General features: G+C 43.8%; 2 protein-coding genes across 3 annotated transcripts in view; one reads left to right on the top strand and one right to left on the bottom strand.

Moving 5' to 3' along the window:
• pikfyve (phosphoinositide kinase, FYVE finger containing) overlaps positions 1-27,663 on the top strand; it is a 103,038-nt gene that overhangs the window by 43,775 nt on the left and 31,600 nt on the right. For both annotated transcript variants that reach the window (XM_054746532.2, XM_015965682.3), the window contains exons 7-21: positions 519-608; positions 1,293-1,449; positions 3,467-3,624; positions 7,501-7,612; positions 9,040-9,187; positions 9,274-9,438; positions 13,041-13,103; positions 13,178-13,307; positions 13,518-13,698; positions 13,779-13,853; positions 14,050-14,157; positions 14,230-14,370; positions 17,740-17,866; positions 17,942-18,714; positions 22,233-22,640. In XM_054746532.2, coding sequence (XP_054602507.1) covers positions 519-608; positions 1,293-1,449; positions 3,467-3,624; positions 7,501-7,612; positions 9,040-9,187; positions 9,274-9,438; positions 13,041-13,103; positions 13,178-13,307; positions 13,518-13,698; positions 13,779-13,853; positions 14,050-14,157; positions 14,230-14,370; positions 17,740-17,866; positions 17,942-18,714; positions 22,233-22,640 — 2,836 coding nt within the window. The remainder of the gene's footprint in view (positions 1-518; positions 609-1,292; positions 1,450-3,466; positions 3,625-7,500; positions 7,613-9,039; positions 9,188-9,273; positions 9,439-13,040; positions 13,104-13,177; positions 13,308-13,517; positions 13,699-13,778; positions 13,854-14,049; positions 14,158-14,229; positions 14,371-17,739; positions 17,867-17,941; positions 18,715-22,232; positions 22,641-27,663) is intronic.
• fundc1 (FUN14 domain containing 1) overlaps positions 1-27,663 on the bottom strand; it is a 497,656-nt gene that overhangs the window by 454,476 nt on the left and 15,517 nt on the right. The window lies entirely within an intron of this gene.

Raw genomic sequence — 27,663 nt, 5'->3', positions numbered from 1 at the left:
AATATTGTGATTGGGCTAAGAAAAAAATGTGCTGGTAGATGTGTCCAGAAATAATGGCACAGGTGACAGAACGTAAATAGACGGTTCTCCGATCTCCAAGCTTTGGTACATCGTCATCACCTTATAATCCTTAACGATCTCGTATTGTCAGATCGCACGGCTTAGTTTAACTGTTTGTCCATCAACTTTGACCAAAATGAGTCTTTCTTCTCTCATTGCCATAGACAAACTCTTATTGGGATGAGAAAGATGTGAGTTTAGTTTATTTCTTTTTCAACCAAAGTCTGTGTGAAGAGGCTTGAATGTGCTCAGATGTGCTCAAACTTGGGCTGCCACAAAAGATTATTTTAGTAGTCGACTAATCGTGTCATGCATTAAGTGTAGCTTATTTCACCAAGATGCTCTAAAAAACCCACCATTAGCTCGTGGCAGCCCTAGCTCGAACCATACATTGTGCCTAACAAAAGAAGAAAAGTGTATATACTCCACAGTGTAACCCATGTGTGTGTGTGTTTTAGCACAATCCATCAGGAGCCCCAGGACAGTGGACTGGCCTCCAGACTCACTGCCCTGCAGGAGGATGTGGGGAAGTCGCCTATGAGGAAGAGGTGACTTTGATCTATTTTGTTCTGTAAAGAGGAAATAAGATGTGTGAAGTGAGGACAGGAGCCAATGTGTCATGCAACTGCCCTAATGTCTGAGGATCCAGGATCTACTGATTTCTCGTTTTCCCTTTCCCTTTCCTTACCTTTTTTTAATCACAATGTATTTATTTTAGCCATATTTTAAATAATTAAAATCTTTTTTATAAAATGTTTTGTTTTTGTGAAGCGCCTCGTGATTTTTCTCTTGAGAGGTGCTATATAGAAGATGTTTTTTTCCTTAAATATCATTAAATAAGAATCTAAATCTGTCACGATCTGCCCCTGCCCTCCTGACTGTGTTCCTCTCCTGCCTTAATTACCCTTATTGTTCTCACCTGTCCCTCGTTTACCTGCCCATGTTTCCCTAATCAGCCCTCTGTATTTATACCACCTGCCATCTGAAGCTCAGCAGGAAAAGATTCACCAGTATCTCGTCCGCTCTCAAGTTCAACTTACAAGGCATTCATTCCTAGTGGAGACCACTACAAATGTATAAACACCTTTCATTACAGTAGTAGACCCACCCATACAAAGCATCCCCCAAACCTGTAGACCTATGGGAAATGCTTGTAGGAGTAGCAGTTATAAATGTTATATATAGTTAATGGAAACTGTAAAAACAGCTCTGTGATGGGTTCCTTCTTTCAGGTCTCTTAGTGTGACCAATCTGTCATTGGATCGGTCTGCCTCTGCCCTGATTCCTACATATGACAGCTCTGTCAGCCCGCCCACCAGCCGATCAATGTCAGGGACCAGGAGTGGCACCAAACTGGACCACAGCGAGGAGGAAAGGAAGATCCTACTGGTATCTGCTCTGTTCTTCAGTCCCTTTAAAGTTGTCAAGTTTGCTACCTTCATATGATTGCACCTAAATGAGTGACCGGGTTGTGACTGGGTTGTGTTGTTCCAGATCGTTGCACCTTCAGGGTTAGCGGGGTGGGTTCTGATATTCAAAAATTACAATAGTTAAAAATATGTAATATAATTATAATCCATTTAATTTGGGGCTGCGCAGTGGTGCAGTGGTTACAGCTGTTGCCTTGCAGTGAGATGGTCCTGGGTTCACTTCCCGGCCTGGGATCTTTCTGCATGGAGTTTGCATGTTCTCCCTGTGCATGCGTGGGTTCTCTCCGGGTACTCCGGCTTCCTCCTGCAGTCCAAAAACATGACTGTTAGGTTGACTGGTCTGTCTAAATTGTCCGAGTGTGTGTGTGTGTGTGTGTGTGTGTGTGTGTATGTGTGTGTGTGTGTGTGTGTGTGTGTACGCGTGCGTGCGTGTGCGTGCGTGCGTACGTGTGTGTGTGTGTGTGTGTGTGTGTGCGTGCGTGTGTGTGTGTGTGTTGCTCTGCGATGGACTGGCTCTCTGTCCAGGGTGTACCCCACCTGATTGCCCATTGACCGCTGGAGATAGACACCAGTGACCCTACGTGGACAACCGGGTTCAGACAATGGATGGATGGATGGACATTTTATTTGAGGGTGCCTTTCTAAGACCCAAAGTCACTTTACAGAAATAAAATGATTTATAACAAACATTAACAGTCAAGGGCAAAAGAACTGAAACCACTTAAATCCTCTGTCTAAAGTACATCTAAATTTCACATGCCCACTTGAACAAATGTGTTTTGAGCTGTGCCTTTAAGTCAGCATTCCTAATGAGTGGAGGTAGGGAGTTCCAGAGCTGGGAAGCAGAGGGACTGAGACCTCTGCTCCTCACGGTGGTGAACCCAGCAGATGATGATCATAAAGAAGAGGAAGGAGTATCTATATATATATATATATATATATATATATATATATATATATATATATATATATACAAATACAAATACAACTACAAGTATGTATGGCACCACCACTTCTAACTGTCCGACTTTTCAGCATACCAGGACTTTTTTTTCTAGCTTACGGTGCGAACTGGTATTTTTCTGGTCATTTATTAGTCGACATCTCCAAAAGTTCTGGAAAAATTTAAATAAATTGTCTGTCCTCAAAACATCAGCCATCCGCAGTTCTCCCCCAGCGCAGCCCCTCCCATTACGTCAGACATGCTCTCCATGAAGGGTTGCATTTCGCGCAAAAGGTGGCCTGATCTCAATACTCGCAGTAAGGCTTCGAGTGCAAATAATTGCTAAATTGAGACAGAGAGCATTGCATCATCAACTGCAGCACATGCCAAGATGCTTGTTGCTCTGATATTTAAACATAAATAAAAAAAACTGTATGAACAACTTTCAAACCAACAACCAAAAATTTTTTGAAATAAGTTTACATTCATTGCTGCTTTGTCTAAACGTCTCACAGCATCAACTAATCATTCTAAAATTAACTATTTTAATTAGAAAACACATATTTTCAGAGAATGCATTTGAGCCCCCCCCCCCCACACACACACACAGATAAAGAACGGTAGTGAAACAATCCATGCAGCACAGCCATGACTAAGCAGTGCTGCTTTTTTAGCCCACATGTAGGATCGGTCTGTGAGTAGAAGCCTTTGATGGGGTGACGCCAGTCTCTGTCGGGTCCTTGTCGAGCTCGACCAGTTGTGGCTTCCCTTCTTTCTGGACATTGTCAATGATTGTCAATGATTTTCAGGTTTCTCAATAAAAGGAAATTGTAACATTAACGTAATCTGCTTTTAGTTAAGAAAAAAATCGGTATCGGCTAGTCAGGTTTTTCTCAAGATCAGTGATTGTCCAAAAATTGCAATCGGTGCACCCCATTGAAGACCGTAGGCTACAAAATGAAACGGGGGGTTTACTCCATTGGTCTAATCCCATTACCTGAATCCACTTTCAGTAACACCTTATTTGTTTCAGGATTCCTCCCACCTGAAGGACCTATGGAAGAAAATTTGCCACAACAACACAGGAATGGAGTTCCAGGACCACAGATATTGGCTTAGAACCTACCCCAACTGCATTGTGGGAAAGGAACTTGTAAACTGGCTGCTAAGGAATGGAACAATCTCTACCAGGTATACTCTGACCCAAGAAAAGTAGATTCCTTCATTACTTGGTTGGAAAGGACTGGTGCTTTTTATACATACTTATTATGTATTTACACAAAGACCCCAAAAAAACTACTACTAAGTTATTACTGTGTCAAAAAGAAGGAAAGTGAAAACATCTTATAACAATACTTATGTGCAGGGTCTGTATGGGTGCCTAAAATACTTGAAAACACTTTACTTTCAGTGTGTTTTCTAGGTATAGAAAATACTTGATTTCTGTATTAAGTCCTTAAAAATGCAGTTTGGCATTTAAAAGTGTGGTTCACTGGAAATCATGTTTAAATTATCATTTCTAATTCTAATGGGTCACTCTGAGTGTCCCATGCAGGCTGAACATGAAAATGGCCTCCTAAATGGACTATAATATAAGCAAACTAGCAGACCCCCTCAAGAAGAGGGCTGAGAATGAAACTTGGTTGGCCCGGAAAAATACCAGGCCACCCAGATATGTAAACAACCTACGCTACCCGGCCCGGGCCGACCCGGTACAGATGGGAATGGCCCATAAGATGGTGCTTGTCCATGTAAGGCCCTATAGACCAGAACCAGGATCTTGAAATGAACCCTGAAGTTGACTGGCAGCCAATGAAGCTGGAGGAGAAGCGGGGTGATGTGGGTGTATTTGGAGGACTTGGTCAGAAGCCGAGCACAGGCCTTCTGAACCACCTGTAGATGGTTCAGGGAGGTTCTGCTCAGACACGTGAAAAGAGAGTTACAGTAGTCTAAGCGTGAGGAGATGAAGGTGTGGAGAACTGTCTCAAGTTCAGAGCAGGACAGAATGGGACTCAGCTTAGCAATGTTCCTGAGATGGAAGAAGGAAGAGTGAACAAGAGAGCTGACATGAGAATCCAGGGTGAGGGCTGTGTCAAAGGTCACGCCAAGATTCCTGACAGAAGGTTTGGTGTGGGAAGCAAGCTGACCAAGAGAGTCTCTGACTTTGGGAACCAGCTTGTCTGGGGCACAGATGAGGATCTCAGTCTTATTTTCATTCAGCTGTAGAAAGCTCCCAGCCATCCAGGTTTTAATAGAGTCTAAGCAGGTGTGTAACAGCTGCAGCTTAGACATCTCATGGGGCTTAAAGGAGATGTACAGTTGGATGTCATCTGCATAAAGATGGTAGGAGATTCCTTTGAAGGAGCTCAGGGTTTGCTGAAGAGGAAGCAGATAGAGGAGGAAGAGCAGAGGCCCCAGCACAGAACCTTGTGGGACACCATGGGTAAGGGAGGTGGTGGAGGACCTAAACTTGGAGACGGCCACAGAGAAGGAGTGCTCAGAAAGATAAGAGGAGAACCACTCCAGAGCAGTTCCTGATAGGCCTACCCAGTCTCTCAGCCTCTCCAGTAACAGGTGATGGTCAACAGTAGCCACGTTTACATGCGCATATTTAATCGGATTGAATGCCCATTCAGATTGAAAATTCTGCATGTAAACATGTCAATCAGAATATTCTGATCCGATTCGGCCCGATCGGATTGAAATTTCAATCCGATTGAGAGAGGTGGTTTATTCCGTTCTTCATTCCGATTGACGTGCATGTGCACAGCCATTCGGATTGTTGGGGTAAAACAATGCCCACTGCGCATGTGTGCAACAGCCAGCGGGCCTCTCCGCTGTCATTTGGACTGCCTGACTTCAAAAATGACGGTGTAATTAACAAGCGGCGGCTTTTAAATCCGACAACAAGCCGTCCCGTTTCAGTAATATTTAATTCAGAACTTGCATTTTGTGGAAGTAAAATAAAAATCTGATTATTGCACAAATCATTCGACAAAGATGTTCAAATCTTTACTGGAAATACGCAGGTTTATCGTGGGGGTTGCAGCGCACGGATCCCCGTTTCTGTCAGCTTTGAACACAGCAGCTTCTGCAGCAGGTGATGGAGACACGCTTGTAAAGAACACAGGATAATATCAGTTTTACAGACGTGATTGGAGGCTGATGTTGGGTAGGAAAACGTCCTCGGTTAAATACTCTGGACGACAGTAAAGTCCGTGTTCGTTAAAAGCACGTAAACGCAGATGACCTGAGATGCGGTTCGTTAATGATGAACACAGGCTTCTAAACTTTCTGAACATCTTATGTTATTTTGTTTGAACAGATTTTTCTCAACAGTTTCAGCTGATCGTCACATGTTATTAATAATAAGCCACAACAGAGCTCAGTAATAAAACATGAGGCTAACCCACCCCCCACCCCCCACCCCCGCTCTGTGCCGCAGCGCAGCGCAACAGCTGTCAATTCAGACCTGCGGACCAGCTGATCAAGAGGCAGACATAACCCTCCCTTATTTTAATCAACAATAAAATGCAGCAAAGCATATATCTGCAGTTATTCACTGAAGAAAACGTAACTTCTATGAGCTAAATAAAAATATTAAATTGAATAAATGGATCAGGAAAGCAGGAAGAATAGTTATTTCTGTTTTTACATTTTTCTTTTCGTTTCATGGCGTTTGTTTACAATTTTTCTTTCGTGAAAGGCAACTCTGCCCATGCTCAACCTATTTAATCGGATTAAATGCTTGGTGCATATGTACGCACGGCATGATCGGATCATTTCAGTTCGTGTCCATGTGAACAGAGATTCGGAAATTCCGATCAACCAAGATTTCAATCGGATTGAGGAAATTTGCCACATGAAAACGCAGCTAGTGTCAAAGGCTGCAGTCAGGTCCAGCAGGACCAGAACAGAACAGTCCCCTGCATCACTGAGAGTCAGAAGGTCATTGGAGACCCTAAGAAGAGCTGTTTCAGTAGAATGAGCTCTACGAAAACCAGACTGGAAGCTATCATAGATGTTATGTTCATCAAGAGCAGCTGTGAGTTGTTTAGCCACAACCTTTTCCAAGATCTTGGAGATGAACGGAAGTTTAGAGATGGGTCTGAAGCTGCTATGGAGAGAGGGGTCAAGACTCGGTTTTTTAAGAAGCGGGTGGATTACAGCATTCTTAAAGTAAGCAGGGACCTGACCAGAAACCAGAGAAGCATTAATTATAGAGATCACGCTGGGACCGATGGACTGAAAAGCACTTTTAATCAAAGATGAGGGTAAGATGTTGAGGGGGCATGCAGAGGTCTTCATAGAGTTAACTAGTTTGGTTAACTCAGGCAAAGAAACAGGAACAAAGCTATCTAGGATGATGGGCCTGGTTGGAGTCGGGAGAGGCAGCGATAAGGCTGAAGGAGAGATGCTAGATCTAACCTTATTGACTTTGTCCACAAACACAGAAAGTTCTCACAGTCTGCAACAGAGTGGATGGAGGCTGTAGGATAGGCAGGAAAGACGATGCTGCTGATGGTGTTAAACAGCACCTTGGGGTTCCCTTTGCTCTGGGACACCAGGTTGGAAAAATAGGAAACCCTGGCATCCCTGACTGCGGAGTTAAAGGATGTCAGAAGGTCTGTGAAAGCCAGAAATTTGTTCGTTTGTACTTATTTTCCACCGTAATTTGCAAATACATTCTTTAAAAATCAGTAGGTTTTCTGGATTTATTTTTCTAATTTTCAATTTCTATTTATCTGTCAATGTAGCTGTTTTACAGATGCTTTTAGTGTATTTTATCTTTGTTTTATGGCTTTTAGTTTGTTGTATCTGCCTGTGCAGCACTTTTAAATGTGCTATACAAATTAAATGGTATGGTAAGTTTGTCTCTCATAGTTGAGGTATACCTATGATTAAAATTACAGGCACCTCATCTTTTTAAGTGGGTGAGCGTGCACAGTTGGTGGCTGACTAAATACTTTTTGGCCCCACTGTAACGCTGATCATTGATTGGTTCACACCGTGGTGTTGTGTGCTGTGTGGTGTTATTTACTAGGTGTGTCTGTGTTTTTTCTGCAGGGCCCAGGCTATAGCAATAGGCCAAGCGTTGGTAGATGGACGCTGGTTGGACTGTGTGAGCCACCACGACCAGCTCTTCAGAGATGAGTACGCTCTTTACCGCCCATTACAGGTAAGAGTGATCTTTAAGGGGTCATTTAGGAGCCTTTAAGGGGTCATTTAGGAGCCTGTGTGTGTGTGTGTGTGTGTGTGTGTGTGTGTGTGTGTGTGTGTGTGTGTGTGTGTGTGTGTGTGTGTGTGTGTGTGTGTGTGCGTGTGCGTGTGCGTGCGTGCGTGCGTGCGTGCGTGCGTGCAGTAGAAAGAAATGAATCTCAGTCTGAGTCTATCTAAGCACTTTCAGCCAGCACACCTGTGTAAGCATTGATTCATGCAGGTATTTGATTTTTACAGGCTGCATCTTTGAAGTTGTTGCAGTTGATACTTGTGTGTTCATGAGCTTTGATCTGTTCAGAATGTTGTATTCTTGTTGACATTAAAACTTGCAATAGTAAATAAATTGGTAACTTTAGAAAATTTGCTGCACAATCAGTTTATATCCAGCTACCAAAAAGTTTTGATGTAGATTAAAGAGTCTTGCAGAGGCATACGAAGCTTTAAATCTGGCAGATTTAATAGTTGAGCCATTTGAAATCTGCATATGACTGTTGTTGTGAATGTTTCTGGAATTTTGACACTGCCTTCATTTTCAGTTTGTCTGACCTGACGCCAATGGTTATTAAGCAGTCTTTAACAGGTTTATACATTTTAAAGAGCAAGTCACCCCCCTACCAGAGTCACACTCCACTCCTACTTCATGTTTGATAAATGCAACAAATGCTGTTGCCTGGCGGAGCCATTAACAACTACACTCACACACAGGCTCACAAACACATTGTGACGACATAATGTACAAGCGAACATCATAGTGTACCTCTTAGCCAATAGCGGTGGCAGAGTTTTTACCTGAAGACGGCACAACACTGACAGTTTTAGGCAGAAGATTTAACTTTAAACTAAGATGCACTAAAGTGCCAAATTATTGACCACACGTGTCTGCAGCACAATTAGACACTCGTTTAAATAGTTTACCAGCAAAAAAACATGATGTGGAGGTGACTTGCTCTTTAATTTGAAGTGCTTATTCTGCCTTTAATAAGTCTTTAAAGACCTCCTCATGACCCTTTATGTCAGGGCACTTCACATCTAGGCCTCGAGGGCCGGTATCAAGCACTTTTTAGTGGTTTCTGTGCTTCAACACTCTATAGATTCGGTGGTTGAGTCACCTGTGCAGCAGCTCATCAGGCTCTGCAGAAGCCTGTTAATCACCTGCTGATTCAAATCAGGTGTGTTCAAGCAGGGTTAAAACCAAAACGTGCTGGATACTGGCCCTTGAGGCCTGGAACTGAATAGCCCTACTTTATGTTTTAGGTCTTTTAGGTAGTAGAGGGTTTTAAAGGACTCTTAATAGCTGTAAAAGTGTCCCTAAAGACCTCTTGATGTCATGTTTCTTGGGTCATGTTTGATTGCCTAACAAAGGTGACACCTCTGTCTGCTCTGTAGAGTACTGAGTTTTCTGAAACGCCATCTCCAGATAGTGACAGCGTCAACTCAATTGAAGGTCATTCAGAGCCATCCTGGTTTAAGGACATCAAGTTTGATGACAGTGACACGGAGCAGCTCGCAGAGGGTTTGGACTACACTACACCCAGTAGGTGTCCTTCATAACTCCTTCTTGGATCTGTCTAAAGTCAAATCAGTGTTGGTTACTTGTCCACTAAACCTTTCTGTGCACAGACTCTGCCAGTCCCAGTAAGAGGACGTCTGTCAGCAGCGTCCAGTCTGTGGTGGACAGTGACTCTGCTGCCTCCATCAACCTGAACATGGAGCAGAACAACGTCAACTTTCACATCAAAAAGCAGTCGAGATATCCTCACGTTCCTCCAGCTACAGAGCAAAGAGGTAGGGCCGGCCTCTGGTGGGGTGATTGACTTGTTCTGATCGGGCCATGGCGTGTTGCTTTCTGTGCAGTACCTTGAGATGACTTTAGTGATGAACTTACCCTGGCTTATGGTTTGTTTTTAAGAGCAGGTCAGTGGCGGCTGGTGAAAAATATTTTTGGTGGGGCTGTGCTATTTTTTTTAAAACAAACTTGTGCTTTCTGAGCTTTGTGCACAACTTCACTATTTCCTGAATTAAGCACAGCTCTTTTATTGCCTTACATCATTGGACAAACTGACTAATCCAGGTGTGTCTGACTATTGGCACGCTGCCTTGCGGACCAAGGTTGAAAAATACTGCATTAAATTGCACATAAAATAACATGACCATAAATGGTAAATAGGCAATGCAAGAGGCAAGTAACAAAAACATTTTGTTTAATTTCAACATTTGAGTGAACACGAAAAATTATGAGCAGGTCACTGTTACAGTAATGGTAGTAAACACTACTTAGACAAAATGCCAGAAATTTACACTGTTAGGACTTATGGAAAGTGGAAACACTTTCATAGGAAATAATGTCATCAGTATCCTCTTACAAATGTCATATTTCCCACTTCCCAAGCTGGGAAATTTGTTTGCTGCAGCAGAAGTGTAACTAGTAAAATGGAATCAGATTGATGTATGTACAAATTTACATGAAATACACATTTACATGATTAAATATGTATAATAGGTATGTGTGTTGAAATTAGTTTTTACAGTTATTGCACATTAAACATGTTATTAAACAAATGTCCCGGTTTGTGGGACAACCAAGGATTTCTGATTCTGATGGTCTTGTTTACAGAAATGTAATGTACAGCTTACCTCTGCACCCAGCTGCTGTTCTTCCTGTCCAAACGTCCTCCGTTTCTTTGTTGGCTGCTGCACTGATGCGCTGCATTCCTCAGTCAGAGAATGAATGGAGTCCCCAATGAGACACAAGTTCCACATCCACCTTCTGTGGATCCCAGCCGTTTTGAATAACAAACACAGAAAGCAAAATAACGCATTAGCGTGATTGCATCCAGCTAGCCACTGCTTCCTGGTGTACCAGTTTTGGGAGAAGCCTCGTGTGTACAGTTTACCTCTCTCCTTCTCCTGCTGGCTTATCTTTACGTCGGGCTGATCTGGTCCAAGCTCTTTGACATTAAGTTTTTCCACCATAGTTCTCCTCTCGAACGGATACTGGAGGAGACCGAACTGAATTCAGTGGCTGCTGAGATCCGGTATCCATGTTGTAGGCGCACTGTCTACGTCTGCGTCACGACCGTCAAAACGTGCTGGAGTCGAGACTCTCCGAGTTCTACCGAACATCAACGAAAGCCTTGGCGGTAGCTCTATCGCCCATCATGCTTCTGAAACGTTCTGAAACAACATCAACGCTGATTGGATACATTCCCATTCCTACCCTTTGATTTTCTTGTCAGCAATTGGACAACTGGTCCCGTCCTGTTTGGGCGATTGAAAAACAGCACACAGCCTCCACCGCTCGGCAGAGATCGGCAGAGACCAATATAGATATATATATATATGATTTATTTTTGTTACAAAACACACAACTAACTTAGAATATGTGATTATTGTTCATTTTATTTAATTATTTTTTTAAATAAAAATTAAAAACACAGGGGAAACTGGGAGGGTGGCGCCCTATCGCCCTCTACTGGCCAGCCGCCACTGGAGCAGGTTTAGTTTTTTGACAGCTCTGCTACTAGACACTAGCCTAGTGAACTTGACCAAATTCTTGCTTTGCAAGGAATGGTCTAGGCATGCTCCATTGGAACCTCAGCAGCTCCTACCAGGACTCTGGCTAGCCAATCACAGCTCCCTAGAGGGGTTTCAAACACAAAAAGAGCTGTTATTGGTCCATAATGGTGGGCCAATCATAGTGCTCTATCTGCTTAGTGAACGAATCACAGAGCTTTATCCGCTTTGTGGGCCAATCAGGGCACTCTATATGCCTGGTGGGTGGGATGATGCAACAGAGTGAAACAAGAGTATGTCACATGCATTGTCCAGTGGAATGCGGAGATCATTTGAAAGACAACGGTAGAACCCGCCCCACAACCGAGAGCCGTCAATGGAGCGTGGCCAGACTAAATAATACATTTATTTAGTCTGGCTTGCCAGGCTAACTAGACACTGCTTTTTACTTGACTCATTTCCATTGATAAGCATGAGCATCCTTAAGTGTTGAATCCCAGCTCCAGATCTCCCAGGCCAGAACCGGAAATGACTTGAGACCGGCTCTCCATCCCTCAGATCCAAAACCTTTACGCCTGTTGAGTATTACCCGATACAGGATCTCTAAAGGCTTTGTTGGTGATGAGCAGACTCACCTAGACTCTGTCGGCATTTCTCCGAATGTTTTACCCTGATTCCTCCACAATGTTCCTCCCCTTGAGTAGCCCTGACAGTGGGTAAAACGGTACGGTCATGCCCATGAGCTGCACATCTCCTGCTGTGATTCTGGCTGGTACCGGTCTGAGTAACTTGGAAAAACTGTTACAAGGTTATTAATGTAATAATTGGGTTAAAGCAATATATATATGTGTGTGTATATATATATATATATATATATATATATATATATATTTTTTTTTTTTTTTTTTTTTTCTCTCAACGAGACCAGCGATCATAGGCGGAAGTCCCGGGGGACAGAATAAAGTTGCCTCACCAAATTTGGGCTTATAAACGTATTTAACAGTAATGTGGTGTTTTTGTGATTCCTGCCCTTTCCCAGTAACGCGTCCCTGTTAAGGAGCTGCACCTGTGTTCCTCCCGCTGCAGTACTCTCCTGACCAGGGTTTTATTAAACTGTGCTGAGGTGGTGGACTTGGCAAATGCTGAAAAAATCAAAGGTTTTGCTGCACTTTGCTAAGTTAAAGGAAACCGAGCTAAATTATGTCTCTAAATATGGAAATACCAACAGTTTCATGAAGCACCTCGTTATTTAATCTGTGAGCAGAAGCATAGCCAGTGTGTGTGGTCGGCCATTTTAACTTCTGATCCACAATCACACCTTTTTGTATCCTAAATGCTATTTGAGACAGCAACAATATAATTGATCCACATGTTATTCTTACCAGTTATTATTGAGGCTAAAGCTGCCAGCAGCTAACAACTGCAGAAGTAGAAATGAAGTTTAGGAAATTTCAAACCCTTAAAAAGCTAATGGGTGGTGGTTTTATCTTTTATTAGGCAGACCTCAATAACACAAAGAAGCCTGGTGTGTTGTGTAAAAACTGCTGTTTTTAGCATATGTGGGTCTGACGTGTAGCTACCAGATGTAGTGTGTGAGCACACGACTCGTAAGATCTGCTCTGCGGGAAAGTCGTACAGTTTGAGCTGAAGCTGAGTTTAAAGGAGACCACTGAGTCCACTGATCTCAGGCTCAGGGGGAGAGAGGTCCAGAGTATGGGGGCCAAAGCAGCAGATGATCTGTCACCTTTGACCTTTAACCTCGTGCTGCACAACCAGTAGGCTTTGGTCACTGGACCTCAGGGACCTGCTGGGGGTGTAGGATTGTAAAACTCATAACTAAGGTTAATTACAAGCTTTTTCTGTTAAACTCCTAGCAGACTTCCCTGTATCAGAGGACGGAGGCCAGAACATCACCATTAGTGATGCCTTCATCAAAGGTACCAACTCCGTATTTCCTGCTTAATTTATTCACATTGAGTCGATTCATCCTGACCAGCAGTGTTTGCTGCAGAATCACTGTTTAACCGCCAAGTGGAGGAGAAGGCCAAAGAGATGCTGTTCACCCCACTGGGATGGCACCACAGCTCCCTGGATCAGCTGCGAGAGGAGAACGGGGAGAAGGCCGCCATGGAGAGGCTTCTGTGAGTGCAGTGTGTGTGTGCGTGTGTGTGTTGGGTATTTTTATATCCTGAAATGAACCGCACAGGAGAGAAGTCAGTAGGTTTTTTTACGCTGCGAGAGGCAGCGGAGAGAGGGACTAGCTCAGAACCTGTTTAGGCCCTGTTTAACCTAACTAAACCTTTAGTCACCATACCTCTCATACCAGCTGGTATCTGTTTCATTGTTTTCAGCTCAGCCAACCACAGCCACATGATGGCTCTGCTGCAGCAGCTGCTCTTTAGGGAGTCTTTGTCTCTGTCCTGGAGAGACATTATTGTCCCCGTGGTCCGGCAGGTCGTCCAGACCGTCCACCCAGACGTTCGCAACTGTGATGATGACATGGACATCCGCCAGCTGGTACACATAAAGAAGGTGAGATAATGCTCTTGTTCAGGACCTGTGATCCGTTTTTGGTCCAAATGAATTAGGTCCAATGTCTCCTTGTCATTTAGATTCCTGGTGGCAGAAAGTTTGACTCCATGATTGTTAACGGCTTTGTTTGCACCAAGAATATCGCCCATAAGAAGGTAGTGCTTTATGTTTGGTCCTTGTGTGATTCATCTTAGTAACTGACGGATGTAGGAGGAGCTTAGGTGTGTTTATTAGACAGGATCTACAAGGAATTAGTTCAAAATGAAAAAGCTATATAAAATGCAACCTTCTTTACTCAAAGTGAACCTTTGTTCAGTGCTGTTGATGAGCTGTCACTGTGACTTGATCCAGATGAATGCCTACATCAAGAACCCAAAGATTCTGCTGCTGAAGTGCTCTATAGAGTACCTGTACAGGGAGGAGACCAAGTTCACCTGCATTGAGCCCATTGTACTACAGGTGAGAGGATGAGACGAGCCCTTGCTGTTGATTTCTTTGAATTGGACATTTTTTTCTCTGGTTCTGTTTCAGGAGCGGGAGTTTCTTAAAAACTACGTGCAGCGCATTGTAGACGTCCGTCCAAATCTGGTGCTGGTGGAGAAGACGGTGTCTCGTATAGCTCAGGACATGCTGCTGGAGCATGGGATCACACTTGTCATCAATGTCAAACCGGTGAGTGGAGCTGTAAATCTGGTTTTGGGGGAACAGTCTGGATCTAGAACTTGTCACAGGACCACTTGAGAGGTTCTGTATCTGTCAGGACTAGATTTTATACTGATTTCTATGCATCTGATCATGGGTGAGTTTTGATGTTCCTCTCTTAGACCTGGTCCACCAGTACTTGAGGATTGCTGTAAAGACTCTGACAAGTCAGTGACTCAATGCAACCTGCTGGGTTCCTTATACATTAAACTTTTTAGTGATTCTAGAACATTGCATATAATCCTTACTAAAACCGTACTTAAGCTCAGCAAAAAAGTGTGCGTACGCCAAGCAGGTTTGTGACCTATCAAACATGGAGTACACACAGCTTCTCGCTATCTCCGCTTCATAAATCAGAGAATATCTAGAAATGTTCTCAGGTGTTTCTGGATCACGTCCCGCCCTCAACACGCCCACTTTCTGCCATAAATGGTCAATGCAAAGTGCCTTGTGGATCTCATGCGTATACATAAGCCGGCTCGTTGCAGCGCTCCACCATTAACGATGGCGACCGCAGATCAAGGAAGCGCAATTTCACCGAAGCAGACATTGAGCTACTTGTGGGTGAGGTGGCTGTGTGACATGAAGCAGTACAAGTGATAATGCAGTAGCAGCACTGCAGGTCCTCTCCATGTCCAACGTGCGCGTAAGCCAGGTCCTTAGTCAACTTAAAGTTGTGCACATTTTTACGCTAAGTTTTCTTTCATAAATCCCAAAGTTTGCGTGGAAAGCTGCTTACACAGTTTTGCGACCCCGTTTTGTGCGTAAGCAGTCTTGATAAATGAGGCCCCTGGTCTGTATTGGAATGTTTACTGTGTGAAGGTCCTTGAGACGACTCTTGTCATGATTTGGTGTTTTATAAATAAACTGAATTGAAATTACTAACTCAGCACCGCCTGGTTCTAGGGCTTTTCCACTTGTAACAGGTACCAGGTTTCCACCCTTTTTTCAGTACCTGTTGTGATGGGGTTCTAGTTAGCGGCGGTGGGCGATATGGAAAAAAAGCATATCACAATTGTAACACGATTTTCTTTCTATTTCAGCAATTCAGACATTTTGTAGGTTATTTACCATTAAAATACATAATTTTAACATCGTATCTCTTTACAGAAAATAGGATAAAATATTTGAGAATCCAAAAACTGTCTGTCTGTCTGTCTGATCGGTCCACATGTCTCAAACTTTGATTTAATTATGTGTTTATAATTTAAATTCTATCTAGAGATGGCTCATATCCTATCATCCACACTATTACCAGTAATTATTTCTTGTACAGAGAAAAACAAATCCATCATGTCAAGTTAAATTCATGATGCATCCTTATCTCACGCATCCTTTAGTCAGAATTACATTCCTGCTATTTGTCCCTCCCTGATCTCCAGAGCTGGTTTCTCACTAGGCGGGGGAGGGGTTTGGTACAAGGCTTCGGTCAAGGCTCGCTAAAGCACACATGAACATCCCATCCATCCATCCATCCATCCATCCATCCATCCATCCATCCATTTATTTTCATCTGCTTATCCGGAGTCGGGTCGCGGGGGCAGTAGCCTAAGGCGAGAGGCCCGGACTTCCCTCTCCCCAGCCACTTGGGCCAGTCCCTCTGGGGGAATCCCAAGACATTCCCTGGCCAGGTGAGAGACATAGTCCCTCCACCATGTCCTCCTGGGTCTACCTTTAGGTCTCCTCCCGGTTAGACGTGCCCGGAAAACCTCACCAGGGAGGCGTCCAGGAGGCATCCTGACCAGATGCCCGAGCCATCTCAACTGGCTCCTCTCAATGTAGAGGAGCAGCGGATCTACTCCGAGCCCCTCCCGGATGACCGAGCTTCTTACCCTATCTCTAAAGGAAAGCCCAGCCACCCTGAGGAGAAAACTCATTTTGGCCGCTTGTATCCGCAATCTCGTTCTTTCGGTCATTACCCAAAGCTCATGACCATAGGTGAGGGTAGGAACGTAGATCGACCGGTAAATCGAGAGCTTCACCTTCTGACTCAGCTCTCTCTTCACCACGACAGACCGGTACTACACCCGCATCACTGCAGAAGCAGCACTAATCCGCCTATCTATCTCACGCTCCAGTTTTCCCTCACTCGTGAACAAGACCCCGAGATACTTAAACTTCTCCACTTGGGGCAGGACCTCATCCCTGACCCGGACTTTCACTTAACTAATTATTTTAATTTAAAAACATGTAAATAAATAAGTGCGTCTTTAGTGAATTGATTTAACTACCAGTAAATAAAATTGTTAAATTATAATTAATATTTTACGTCAAAAAATAATGTAACGAGGGTCGTTTAATTCAACTTAATTTTCTCAAGTATTTTTTTTATGTGTAATTTTGATATGGTTTAATAAAAGGATGTGATTAAAATCTACTTAAACTGAGTGCAAATTGTTACACAAATTTTATTGGTTAAATCAGTTTCTTTTTACAGTGTAAAGGTCAGAGGTCAGTACAATACCAACTTTTAAAAAGGTGCCAATGCCCGCGAGGACATTGTTCTACAGAATTCAAAGATACGTTGCGTGAGACACTCCCACATCTTCCAGTTGGGCTGAAACGACCTGTGGTTGGGGCATGGAAATAAACTGTACTGCCTTTGAGTGACCCCTTCTTTCCACGGGAGCCGTCAGCAGCACGTTACTGCAGCAGCACGTCATGCTCGCGTAAGCTGCTGCTTGGCCCTTCCCACGAGACGCGTAGCAGCAGGGGAGCAGCTGTCACCGACAGAGCACGAAGTCACACGAGTGACTTCGTCAGTAAACACAACAACAAGCAGGAGAAAACTACAACATGGCTCCAAAGGGTTTGTGTTTTATGTTCTGTCCGTTTTATAATCGCCAATACGGACCTGAAAAACAAAGGAGACCGCTAGCTAGGTGATAACTTCTCACGGGGCCACACGGTTAGTAACTTTTTTTTAAAGTAAAGCAACCGGAAGGCAGTACGTTCTTTATTCTGAAAATCTCGGGAAGCTTCGCTCCATTTCCACGTCCAATTTCCTGTCTTTCCTTCCCCAAAAATGTCGAACTTGACCCGTTTCAGAGGCGTCGCGCGTAGAAAATAGAACCGGCGCGTAAAGGCCGCGACATGCTGCTCCCGAGACGCGGCCGACTCGCGCTGCTGACGGCTCCAGTGGACAAGGTTCTGTTGACCACAGCGGTTCCTATCAGCAGCTATGACGTGCTGCTGCAGTAACGTGCTGCTGACGGCTCCCGTGGGAAGAAGGGGTGACAGTGTTGTTGCAGCAGTGAGCTGTGTGGCAGAAGGAAAGATCTGCTCCTGACCTAGAAAGAGGTCAGATCTTGTAATAACTGGTTCTACCTCTCATTACAGCAAGTATTGGACAGAGTGAGTCGCGTCACGCAGGGGGACCTGGTGATGTCCATGGACCAGCTCCTCACAAAACCTCGCTTGGGAACATGCCACAAGTTCTATCTGCAGTCCTTCACCTTGCTGAACAGTAAGCTTGGTCTTCCTCCTGCCAAGACTTCTGCCCAAACACAACTCCTCTTCATCTCTCGCTCTCTGTTTCCAGATGAAGTGAAGACTCTGATGTTCTTTGATGGCTGTCCTCCTCATCTTGGATGCTCCATCAAGCTACGGGGTCCTTCAGAGTATGAGCTGTCCAGGGTGAAGGAGATCATAATGGTAATGGTGTGTGTGGCCTACCACTCTCAGCTGGAGATCTCCTTCCTCATGGATGAGTTTGCCATGCCACCCAGCTCACCGCAGAGCAGCTCTTTCCTGTGTCTACTGGATGAAGCTGCTGAAGATGGTATGGTGGACAAAGACACCCTGCGCAGAAGTAAGCAGAGTGAAGACTCCATTTTAGGACAGTTAGGAGAAGTTCCTCCATTAGAACCTTCATCCAAAAGAGAAGATCTGTGTGTTGACCCAGAAGATGCTGCTAATATAAAGACCAGAACCTCATCACCATTCTCCAGCCCTGCTCCTCCTCTGGTTATCCCCTCACTGGTCTTTATCGAGGCTGACCAGGAGATTGGGTCTGACACCCTGATAAGGACTTCTGAGCCAGATACGAGAGAAGAGGACTCATTGGTTTTAGGGACTGAGGAGCACTCGGTGACCCCAAAGTTCTTCCGAGACCCTCTGCAGGACGATACGGGATTGTTTGTGGCTGAACAGGTGGACTCTTCAGACGACCGCCTGAAGTCCATCTCTGCTATGTTCAAACATGAGCTGAAGGACATCATCTTGTGCATCTCCCCATTCATCACGTTCAGGGAGCCATTCCTACTGACGCCTGCAGGCATGCACTGCCCCAGCAGAGACTATTTCTCTGAGCAGGTACACTTCTACTGGCCAGTCTACAAGCCCTAACCCTACATGTGAAATATGACTTGCAACAATGAAAGCTAATCAATGATCTCAGTCAGAAAGAAAGAAAACAATGTTTTATAAAGTGCCTCTCAAGGTAAAAATCAATGCGGTGCTTCAAAAAAACAGTTAAAAACATTTTTAAATGACTACAAATATGTTTGAAAGAAGGAAAAATAAAAATTGTGATTTAAAAAAAATGTAAGGAAAGAGAAATCAGTGGATGCCAGGAAAGGCGGAACAAGAGCAGAACCAGGAGTGGGTGGAGACGAAGGTCCCACCAAACCTGAACAGGTGAGTTTAAAGGAGACCACCGAGTCCACTGATCTCAGGCTCAGGAGGAGAGAGGTCCAGGGTCTGGGGGCCACAGCAGCAAATTATCTGTCACCTTTGACCTTTAGCCTCGTGCTGCACAACCAGTAGGCTTTGGTCACTGGACCTCAGGGACCTGCTTGGGGTGTAGGGACTAAGAAGATCACCAATTTAAGATGGTGCTTGTCCATGTAAGGCCCTATAGACCAGAACCAGGATCTAGAAATGAACCCTGAAGTTGACTGGCAGCCAGTGAAGCTGGAGAAGAAGCGGGGTGATGTGGGTGTATTTGGAGGACTTGGTCAGAAGCCGATCACAGGCATTCTGAACCACCTGTAGACGGTTCAGGGAGGTTCTGCTCAGACACGTGAAAAGAGAGTTACAGTAGTCTAAGCGTGATGAGATGAAGGTGTGGAGAACAGTCTCAAGTTCAGAGGGGACAGAATGGGACTCAGCTTAGCAATGTTCCTGAGATGGAAGAAGGAAGAGCGAACGAGAACTGACATGAGAATCCAGGATAAGAGCTGGGTCTGAAGCTGCTATGGAGAGAGGGGTCGAGACTCGGTTTTTTAAGAAGCGGGTGGATTACAGCATTCTTAAAGTAAGCTGGGACCTGACCAGAAACCAGAGAAGCATTAATTATAGAGAGCACGCTGGGACCGATGGACTGAAAAGCACTTTTAAACAAAGATGAGGGTAAGATGTCGAGGGGGCATGCAGAGGTCTTCATAGAGTTAACTAGTTTGGTTAACTCAGGCAAAGAAACAGGAGCAAAGCTATCTAGGATGATGGGTCTGGTTGGAGTCGGGAGAGGCGGCGATAAGGCTGAAGGAGAGATGCTAGATCTAACCTTATTGACTGTCCACAAAGAAAGACCGAAAGTTCTCACAATCTGCAACAGAGTGGATGGAGGCTGTAGGATAGGCAGGAAAGACGATGCTGCTGATGGTGTTAAACAGCACCTTGGGGTTCCCTTTGCTCTGGGACACCAGGTTGGAGAAATAGGAAACCCTGGCATCCCTGACTGCAGAGTTAAAGGATGTCAGAAGATCCTTTAGGTGCAGCAGATGGATGTGGAGATGGGTTTTCTTCCACAAGGGCTCAGATTGTATGTGTACATACATATACACACACACACACACAGGTGCTGGCCAGTAAATTAGAATATCATCAAAAGGTTGAAAATATTTCAGTAATTCCATTCAAAACGTGAAACTTGTACATTATATTCATGCAATGCACACAGACCAATGTATTTCCGATGTTTATTACGTTTAATTTTGATATTTATAGGTGACAACCAATGAAAACATCAAATCTGGTATCTCAGAAAATTAGAATATTCTAAAGGCCAATGAAAAAATGTTTGTTTCTCTAATGTTGGCCAACTGAAAAGAATGAACATGAAAAGAATGTGCATGTATAGCACTCAATACTTAGTCGGGGCTCCTTTTGCCTCAATAACTGCAGTAATGCGGCGTGGCATGGACTCGATCAGTCTGTGGCACTGCTCAGGTGTTATGAGAGCCCAGGTTGCTCTGATAGTCGTCTTCAGCTCCTCTGCATTGTTGGGTCTAGCGTATTGCATCCTCCGCTTCACAATACCCCATAGATTTTCTATGGGGTTAAGGTCAGGCGAGTTTGCTGGCCAATCAAGGACAGGGATACCATGGTCCTTGAACCAGGTGCTGGTGGTTTTGGCACTGTGTGCAGGTGCCAAGTCCTGTTGAAAGGTGAAGTCTGCATCCCCATAAAGTTGGTCAGCAGCAGGAAGCATGAAGTGCTCTAAAACTTCCTGGTAGACGGCTGCATTGACCCTGGACCTCAGGAAACAGAGTGGGCCAACACCGGCAGATGACATGGCACCCCACACCATCACTGACGGTGGAAACTTTACACTGGACCTCATGCAACGTGGATTCTGTGCTTCTCCGCTCTTCCTCCAGACTCTGGGTCCTTGATTTCCAAAGGAAACTTGCTTTCATCAGAAAACATAACTTTGGACCACTCAGCATCAGTCCAGTCCTTTTTGTCCTTGGCCCAGGCGAGACGCTTCTTGCGCTGTTTCTTGTTCAGGATTGGCTTGACACACGGAATGCGACACCTGAATCCCATGTCTTTCATGAGTCTCCTCGTGGTGGTTCTTGAAGCGCTGACTCCAGCTGCAGTCCACTCTTTGTGGATCTCCCCCACATTTTTGAATGGGTTTGTCGTCACAATTCTCTGCAGGGTGCGGTTATCCCTAGAGCTTGTACACTTTTTTCTACCACATTTTTTCCGTCCCTTCGCCTGTCTGTTAATGTGCTTGGACACAGAGCTCTGCGAACAGCCAGCTTCTTTAGCAATCACCTTTTGTGTCTTGCCCTCCTTGTGCAAGGTGTCAATGATTGTCTTTTGGACAGCTGTTAAGTCAGAAGTCTTCCCCATGATTGTGGTGCCTTCAAAACAAGACTGAGGGACCTTTTAAAGGCCTTTGCAGGTGTTTTGAGTAAATCAGCTGATTAGAGTGGCAGCAGGTGTCTTCTATATTCAGCCTTTTCAGAATATTCTAATTTTTTGAGATACCAAATTTGGAGTTTTCATTAGTTGTCACTTATGAATATCAAATTTAAATGTAATGAACATTGGAAATACATTGGTCTGTGTGCATTGCATGAATATAATGTACAAGTTTCACGTTTTGAATGGAATTACTGAAATATTTTCAACCTTTTGATGATATTCTAATTTACTGGCCAGCACCTGTATATATATATATATATATATATATATATATATATATATATATATATGTGTGTGTGTGTGTGTGTGTGTGTGTGTGTGTGTACATATGTATATATATGTGTGTGTGTGTGTGCGCGCACACGTACGTATATATGTATATATGTGTATATGTATATATATATATATATATATATATATATATATATATATATATATATATATATCTGTATATACATATACAGATATATATGTGTGTGTGTGTGTGTGTTCATAAGTTGATTAGTTCATTGCAATAACGCCTTTAATATAATTGTAGAAGGCCTTAAAGGTCTTGAAAAGTTATTAAATTTAATTTTGAAATCCCTGCATGTACACTGTTGGATGACAGTTGAAACGTCTTAAAGACAACCTGACAAGTCACAACTTAAACTTCTTTGCTCTTCCTCTACTAGGTCTACTTCTCTCCTCTCCTGAACAAGGACCTGAAGGAGCTGGATGGGCGCAGAAAGCGCCAGCTACTCAAAGACATGGCTCCCTCCTGTCAGGTCAACGGACAGACCAATGGCAGCATGCAGCTGAGGTTTACTGACCTTCTGCCCTGTCACAGTCTGACCACAACCCGCATTGTGGAGCAACTTGGCACCAGCCAGAATCTGACTAGGATGCTAGCAGACTATCGGGCTAATGGGGGCCGAATTCAGCAGAAAGAAAGCAGCAACCCCTTTGGCTCTGCTGGCCCTGTTGGTTTTGGAGCTGGTGGGCCGAGCCGCACACCCGACCTTCTCGTCAGACTGCCAGTGAAGACCAATGATGAGGAGGTGAAGATGAGCAGACAAACAGACGTGGGCTGGACCTCTAAGGTGAGCTATATGTCTCTGGTGAGTTTGGCATTGGTTCTGGGAATGCTATGCACAGAACAATGTTAGGCAACAATGGAGGAATATGGAATGTACTGGGAATTTGTCCACATTGTCCACCCCCCTGGACATTGGTCACCAGTGCAAGTACCTCCACCCAACGGCCAGGCGAACACTCAATGCTTCGTTGGTGTGCTCCACCCCTCTACCCATCACCACACACACAGAACACAGAGTGAGTAGTTTCAGGTAGCTAAAGCCAGGCGTCCACTGAGTGACTTTTTCACTCGTAGCATTCAGCTCCATCTCAAACTATACAACGTCCTTGCAGACCAAAGCTCATGAGTCATGTTCTCACACTGTACGACCCAGTTCTCGGATGCAACCCGACTGCTCACGCTGTACGTCTGGTAGCAACACGTCAGACCTTCAAGTCCGAAAACCCAGAAGAACTGGAGGCAGTTGTGTTGTTATTAATGTCTGTTGTCCTCTGGGCTCGCCGTAGGAGAATATGCAGGGATTAATGGGGGTTGAAGGAGAAAGACGACAGAAAGAAAGTAAAACAATGTTTTGGGATCCATTTTATTTGACATAAACACGGAAAACACACTTTCTTACCAATACTTGTCATTATGTGTGGAGAAAAGTGTAAAAAAAACATGCATTGATATGAAAATAGTTGGTGAGCCGTGTTGACGCATGCGCTGTGTGGGCAATGCTGTACTTATGGGTTGGAGCGCTGCTTCAACTGTATTACCTTATGAGGGATGAGCAAAATACCAATTGTGTTCGACATTCATGCAACAGCAAGATTGCTGATCGGGAACTGGTTTAAAGTGTTAATCGCTTCTCTTAACCTGTGTACTACACACCGCAAAACTCTGTTATAACGAGATGAATTGCATTTCTTGCAGAAATGCTGTTTGAATGCTGAATTCTGAAACTTATTGGTGAAGCTTCCTAAGATCTAAACTGAAGCTGAAACTGAGCTTAATTGTCAACGGTAGCAGAATGTATTGGAAAAATATGAAGTTTTAGTAGAAAACCCAAATATTACATAGAGACAGAGCTTAAAGTGCAAATTCAATGCTACATTTTATTTTAATTTCATATAAGACACTGTCCAAAACTTCTGACCGGAGGATCACAATCCCAGTGAGGTGATGGGAGTTCAACATGCCTCCTATCCTCCAGAGCCCTGTGGCAGAGTTTGAAAAGTACTCGCTGGGTCCAAGAACCCAGGTCAGCATTGGAACCAGGTCAGGGAGGTCCGCACTGAGCTCCAGAAGCAGATGGAGAGGTTTTAAAAATTCCTGTATTGGCCCAACTTCACTGGCTCCCAGTTGATTATCAGGTTAAGTTTAAAACCTTGCTGTATGCATATAAGGCCCTACAGGGCAGTGCCCCAATTATCTCTCCTCACTGCTCCATAGATTCGCCCCCTCAAGGGCCTTGCGTTCCCTAGACAGGGAGCTCTTGGAGTTGCCACGCTCTAGACACAACTCTAGGGTGATCATGCATTCTCTTATGGAACGTGCAGGTGCCATCCCTCCAGTCTTTTAAGTCTCTCTTAAAGACACACTTTTACCAATTGGCCTTTTCCCATTGAGTCACAAGTCAGTCTTGGCTTTATTGTGATTTAAATATTTTATTGTCTTGCAGTTTTATTTGACCATTTTTTATTGTCTGAGTGTTTTTAAATATTCTTTTACGATGGTTTTGCTTAATTTTTTTACTGTGAAAGTGTACAGCACCTTGGGCTACAAAGGTAGTGGAAGGTACTGTAGAAACAAATGATGATGATGAAAAACATTTTCCTCACAAAAACGACTGCAAAGTTTATTTACGTGTACATTATTATTTAGAACAAGTTTCTGTTGTGTTTCTCTAAATGTTTGTTCAACGGAGGCTCTAACCTGCAATTTGCTCTTTAAAAGTAGGTGAAAATTGGTTTAAAATGTCCTAAACAGCAGAAAGCACAAACCTGTGAAGTTGGTGTAAAAACTGGACAGCTGAACTGTTTAAAGGGTTGTCATTTTAGCAGAAATAGTTGAAGTGTCATTATGAGAAACCTCAACATGGTAAAATGCCATTTAAAAAAGAATCAAAGGTTAAAGTTGTTTTGGTCAAGTTTTCTGGAACACCTAGAGGGCAACAGAAAAAACATGAAGTCACTTAAAAGTAAAAGAAAACAGGAATCCTAAGCAGCAGAAAGCAGAAAATCCTGAATTTGCTTTAAACCAAAGGGGTTCGAATGAAGGCAACAGTACTTCTTTATTTGAACCACTTTTGATTACCATGGCCTGGATGACAGAGAACTTTCACCCGCATAATTTACTTAACTGTTTAGACAGCTGACATTTTATACAGTGGGGCGAAAAAGTATTTAGTCAGCCACCGATTGTGCAAGTTCTCCCACTTAAAATGATGACAGAGGTCAGTAATTTACATCATAGGTACATTTCAACTGTGAGAGACAGAATGTGAAAAAAATCCATGAATTCACATGGCAGGATTTTTAAAGAATTTATTTGTAAATCAGGGTGGAAAATAAGTATTTGGTCAATAACAAGAATTCAACTCATTACTTTGTAACATAACCTTTGTTGGCAAAAACAGAGGTCAAACGATTACTATAGGTCTTTACCAGGTTTGCACACGCAGTAGCTGGTATTTTGGCCCATTCCTCCATGCAGATCTTCTCGATAGCAGTGATGTTTTGGGGCTGTCGCCGAGCAACACGGACTTTCAACTCCCTCCACAGATTTTCTATGGGGTTGAGGTCTGGAGACTGGCTAGGCCACTCCAGGACTTTCAAATGCTTCTTACGGAGCCACTCCTTTGTTGCCCGGGTGGTGTGTTTGGGATCATTGTCGTGTTGGAAGACCCAGCCACGTTTCATCTTCAAAGCTCTCACTGATGGAAGAAGGTTTTGGCTCAGAATCTCACGATACATGGCCCCATTCATTCTGTCCTTAACACGGATCAGTCGTCCTGTCCCCTTAGCAGAAAAACAGCCCCAAAGCATGATGTTCCCACCCCCATGCTTCACAGTAGGTATGGTGTTCTTGGGATGCAACTCAGTATTCTTCTTCCTCCAAACACGACGAGTTGAGTTTATACCAAAAAGTTCTACTTTGGTTTCATCTGACCACATGACATTCTCCCAATCCTCTGCTGTATCATCCATGTGCTCTCTGGCAAACTTCAGACGGGCCTGGACATGCACTGGCTTCAGCAGCGGAACACATCTGGCACTGCAGGATTTGATTTCCTGCCGTTGTAGTGTGTTACTGATGGTGACCTTTGTTACTGTGGTCCCAGCTCTCTGCAGGTCATTCACCAGGTCCCCCCGTGTGGTTCTGGGATTCTTGCTCACCGTTCTCATGATCATTTTGACCCCACGGGATGAGATCTTGCATGGAGCCCCAGATCGAGGGAGATTATCAGTGGTCTTGTATGTCTTCCATTTTCTGATAATTGCTCCCACAGTTGATTTTTTCACACCAAGCTGCTTGCCTATTGTAGATTCACTCTTCCCAGTCTGGTGCAGGTCTACAATTCTTTTCCTGGTGTCCTTCGAAAGCTTTTTGGTCTTGGCCATAGTGGAGTTTGGAGTCTGACTGTTTGAGGCTGTGGACAGGTGTCTTTTATACAGATAATGAGTTCAAACAGGTGCCATTAATACAGGTAACGAGTGGAGGACAGAAAAGCTTCTTAGAGAAGACGTTACAGGTCTGTGAGAGCCAGAGATTTTCCTTGTTTGAAGTGACCAAATACTTATTTTCCACCCTGATTTACAAATAAATTCTTTAAAAATCCTGCCATGTGAATTCATCGATTTTTTTTCACATTTTGTCTCTCACAGTTGAAGTGTACCTATGATGTAAATTACTGACCTCTGTCAATTTAAGTGGGAGAACTTGCACAATCGGTGGCTGACTAAATACTTTTTTGCCCCACTGTAATAGTTAGTTTATAATCAGTAGCCAGGCTGTAAAGTATGAATAACGTTTACAAAATATTTAAAATGTGAAGCAGACATCAAAGCTTAAGAAAAGCTAACATTTATGAAAAAGCAACAAGGTGAAAACTCTGAAATGAGTTTTAAAAAATGACATTTATAATTAGAATACTGTGGTAATCAATAGATTTTATAAACTACTATATTTTTGTCTCTGTGTTAAATTATTATAAAGTGTTTCCCTGGATTAACCAAAGTACCTAGTTTCATCTGCAATCGAATATTAAAGACTCAGTAATATTAATAATCCATATTTTTATGGATGATTACATTTTATTGAATACCTTTATATTCTATTGGTAATTTATTCAAAGTAACTATCTGTAAAATGTCACACCCAGTGAGAGTTGGACTCCGCCAAGGCTGCCCCTTGTTACAGACTCTGTTCATAACCTTTATGGACAGGATTTCTAGGTGCAGCCAAGGTGTGGAGGGAATTCTTGTAGGTGGCCTGAGGATCAGGTCTCTGCTTTTTGCAGATGATGTGGTCCTGTTGGCTTCATCAGAACGTGATCTTCAGCTTTCGCTGGAGCGGTTCGCAGCCGAGTGTGAAGCAGCTGGGATGAAAATCGGCTTCTCTAAATCTGAGACCATGGTCTTGATTCGGAAAAGAGTAGAATGCCTTCTCTGGGTCAGGGATGAGGTCCTGCCCCAAGTGGAGGAGTTTAAGTATCTCAGGGTCTTGTTCACGAGTGAGGGAAAACTGGAGCATGAAATCGATAGGCGGATTTGTGCTGCATTTGCAGTGATGCGGGCGTTGTACCGGTCTGTCGTGGTGAAGAGAGTGCTTAGTCAGAAGGCAAATTTCTCTATTCCAATCGATCTACGTTCCTACCCTCACCTATGGTCACAAGCTTTGAGTAGTGACTGAAAGAAGGAGAGTTCTCTGCAGGGTGTCTGGGCTCTCCCTTAGAGATAGGGTGACTAGCTTCGTCATCCAGGAGGGGCTCTGAGTAGACCTGCTGCAACTTCTGGTCGAGCTGAGCCAGTTGAGTTGGCTTG

This window comes from Nothobranchius furzeri, chromosome 14, assembly GCF_043380555.1.
Source record: "Nothobranchius furzeri strain GRZ-AD chromosome 14, NfurGRZ-RIMD1, whole genome shotgun sequence".
Classification (NCBI taxonomy): domain Eukaryota; kingdom Metazoa; phylum Chordata; class Actinopteri; order Cyprinodontiformes; family Nothobranchiidae; genus Nothobranchius; species Nothobranchius furzeri.
This window is presented reverse-complemented; position numbering and strand designations above follow the sequence as displayed.